The following is a 3,484-nucleotide window of genomic DNA, read 5'->3' on the forward strand; positions in this document are numbered from 1 at the left end:
TCGAGCAAAACAAAGAGGCACGGCCGTACCATCCTTTTCTCGAAGCGGTTCAGGCCATTTTCGACGTCCTGTAATTTTGTGCTGGCTGAAGCTAGAACCCTGAATATTCAGTAATATATAGGGCTTAACATGCTTAAGATATATTCTCAAAAACATTCAATTTGAACTAGTAGTTTAAGAATTATTGTACGTCAAAGTTCCTTATTTTCGACACTGACACACTCACTCACTCACCTACGATCATCATAATTCTAAGGTACTTCTAGTATACCCACAAGCTTCAAATTTTAAACATAAGTAGTTTTCAGCTTGGCTTGATAAGCTGAAAACTTACCGCTGTGGCGCAAGATCCACTTCGGGTCGTTGCGCCACAGCAGTAAGTTTTCAGCTTATCAAGCCATAGAAAACCTAAAAATATTGCAATATCAGTCACGTTTTAAAGATCTAAGAACTGCATAAGTAAGTTTGTAATCCCATACAAATATATGCTATTACAAAGTTACTGTTGCAGTTCCTACAAATAGTAGGTAAAGTAAAGGTACCTACACTACGATGTACGATGTGAGTATGAATGAAGATGTGTTTCTTTATGATATGTGTATACATAGTATGGGTATGAGTACCCGAAAAGAAGGACTGCCTACAAAAAGAGACGAGATTCCATCAAAAACATTACATGTAAAAAGGTGCAAGTCTCGCAACGCTTCTACTACAAAAAAGTTTTGAGATGTAATGTGAAACCAAGTCGGTTATTTTAATCAGTGCCAGGGGGTGTTAAAACCGTATCAATAAGATATCTTTAATTTGTAATACATATAATGACTTGGCAATCGCACATAATGCTTTACTCGTACCGTACTCGTAAATATGTGTAAAGCTCAAACTGCAATTAGCGCTAGCGTTATGTTCAATTAGAATTATTTTATATTTAGGTGACGATGATCCTTCTGTCATTATGCAGCCGTGCGATGGCCAAGTCATTATACGTATTACAAATTAAAGATATCTTATTGATACGGTTTTAACACCCCCTGGCACTGATTAAAATAACCGACTTGGTTTCACATTACATCTCAAAACTTTTTGTAGTAGAAGCGTTGCGAGACTTGCACCTTTTTTATTAGCGCTTAATAGGATCGCTGTACAGAATAATGCATTATATTGTGTCACGTTATTTCTTATGCAGCTATTGCAGTCCGAGTGAACACTAATAACTCGTTAAAAGTGCTGAAACAACCGCTGTGGAATTATATAATGCAGCTTTGTGCTACTTGGGATGGCTTCGTCCCAGTGTGTATCATCATGTGCCTTTTTAGGCTTGATTTTAGACTGAATTTGTAATCACAGTGGCTACACTGAAAAGGCTTCTCTCCGGTGTGTGTCCTCTGGTGAACTAGCAAGTATCTTTTCTGCGTGCAACTGTAGTCGCAGATGCTACATTGAAATGGCTTCGCCCCAGTGTGTGTCATTATGTGTATTTTCAGTTCATATTTTCGCCTGCATTTGTAATCGCAGTTACTACACTGAAAAGGCTTCTCCCCGGTGTGTGTCCTCTGGTGTGATAGCAAGTTTCGTTTCTGCATGCACGTGTAGTCGCAATTGCTACATTGAAATGGCTTCGTCCCAGTGTGTATCATAATGTGTTTTTTTAGGTGTGATTTTCGACTGCATTTGTAATCGCAGTGCCTACACTGAAAAGGCTTCTCCCCGGTGTGTGTCCTCTGGTGAACTAGCAAGTGTACTTTCTGCCTGAACCTGTAGTCGCAGTAGCTACACTGAAAAGGCTTCTCCCCGGTGTGTGTCCTCTGATGTCTTAGCAAGTTTCCTTTCTTCCTGCACCTGAAGTTGCAGTTGCTACATTGAAATGGCTTCGTCCCAGTGTGTATCATCATGTGTATCTTCAGGTCTGATTTGTTACGGCATTTGTAATCACAGTGGCTACACTGAAAAAGCTTCTCCCCGGTGTGTGTCCTCTGATGGCTTAGCAAGATTCTTTTCGTGCTGAACCTGTATTCGCAGTGGCTACATCGAAATGGCTTCTCCCCGGTGTGTTTCATCTGGTGTATTACCAAGTTTCGTTTCTGCATGCACGCGTAGTCGCAGTTGCTACATTGAAATGGCTTCGTCCCAGTGTGTATCATAATGTGTTTTTTTAGGTCTGATTTTCGACTGCATTTGTAATCGCAGTTACTACACTGAAAAGGCTTCTCCCCGGTGTGTGTCCTCTGGTGTGATAGCAAGTGTCCTTTCTGCCTGCAGCTGTAGTCGCAGTAGCTACACTGAAACGGCTTCGCCCCAGTATGTATCATCTGGTGTATTTTTAAGTATGAGCTATCACGGCACTTGTAACCACAATGACAACATGTGTACGGCTTTTGGTGTCTTCTGGTGTGCGTCTTCTGGTGACGTCGCAGGTTTGATTTAACACTGCATTTGAGACCACGCTTCGTACACTTAAGAGGCTTTTCCCCAATTTTTTGGTGTTTGTGTATTTCACTTTTATACTGACTATTAAATAGATTCTCCGCAGAGTGACTCTTTATATGGATCCGCAAACTCTTCTTGGAACTTGTTGAATACTCACATTCAGCACACATGAAATTTGTAACACCGTGTTCCTTTTTTTCATGCTCAAATACAAGCAATTTAGTTCGAAATGTAAAACTACAAAAATCACAAGTAAATTTCTTGGATCCAGACGATAAGTGAGTATCATGTATGTGTTTTCTTAAAATAAACTTATTTATAAAATGTTCGTCACAGTGTCCGCAGCCATATGGTTTGCCTCCACTGTGAACAGTCGCGTCGTCACGGAGGCGCTCGAGCACCACGGAACAACCCATCGCGAGCTGTTCCATGGCGCGGGCGGCGCTGCCCTCCGAACACGCTGAAAAACAAATTGACAAAACAATTTAAACGGGTTATACCGCTTATACTCGTAATTACTTTTTCTCAAACATGCAATGAAATGTCGTCGCTCCGGGCGTTATATCAGGCTTCGAAGTATCACGTTTAGGGCGGAGCAACTCCAGAGAACTGTAAAGGAATTTCATACGAAATTGAAGGCCTAGGCCGGGAAGTAATTTTTTTTTTATTCTAATGTAAATCTGGGGTCTGTGTCCATGAACAGGCTAAACAGCCGAATTTTTTTTTTTACATTTTTAGTGAACGAATGGTTATCGGACCAAAATATCCGTGTTAACGCCTGTTATACACGAACGTACTGATATTAAGAATACGAATCTGTATGATTCAATGTGTTGATGAATAAATTTAAAATTTTGTCTATACATAAGTCATCAGAGACCATAGACAATATTTAAAATCATCTGCATTTATTTTATTTATTGAAGTTGAGATTCTTATTATCAGATTGTGTATAATGGCCCTAATAAGGTCTATTCGAACACACGCAAAATACGGACGACTTCCGTAAAAAAAAAAACAATTATGGCGGGATTGGAAGGAAAATTAAAAAACTTTT

At 39.9% G+C, this 3,484-nt stretch overlaps 1 protein-coding gene across 1 annotated transcript; it reads right to left on the reverse strand.

Moving 5' to 3' along the window:
• Nucleotides 1-1,247: 1,247 nt before the first annotated feature.
• Nucleotides 1,248-2,903, reverse strand: LOC134660221 (zinc finger protein OZF-like). Its single transcript, XM_063515945.1, has one exon. It carries the CDS (start codon nucleotides 2,856-2,858, stop codon nucleotides 1,248-1,250), a length of 1,611 nt encoding a protein of 536 aa, XP_063372015.1. The 5' UTR covers nucleotides 2,859-2,903.
• Between the last annotated feature and the right edge of the window lie 581 nt (nucleotides 2,904-3,484).

The sequence above is a fragment of the Cydia amplana genome, chromosome 26, assembly GCF_948474715.1.
Source record: "Cydia amplana chromosome 26, ilCydAmpl1.1, whole genome shotgun sequence".
Taxonomy (NCBI): Eukaryota; Metazoa; Arthropoda; class Insecta; order Lepidoptera; family Tortricidae; genus Cydia; species Cydia amplana.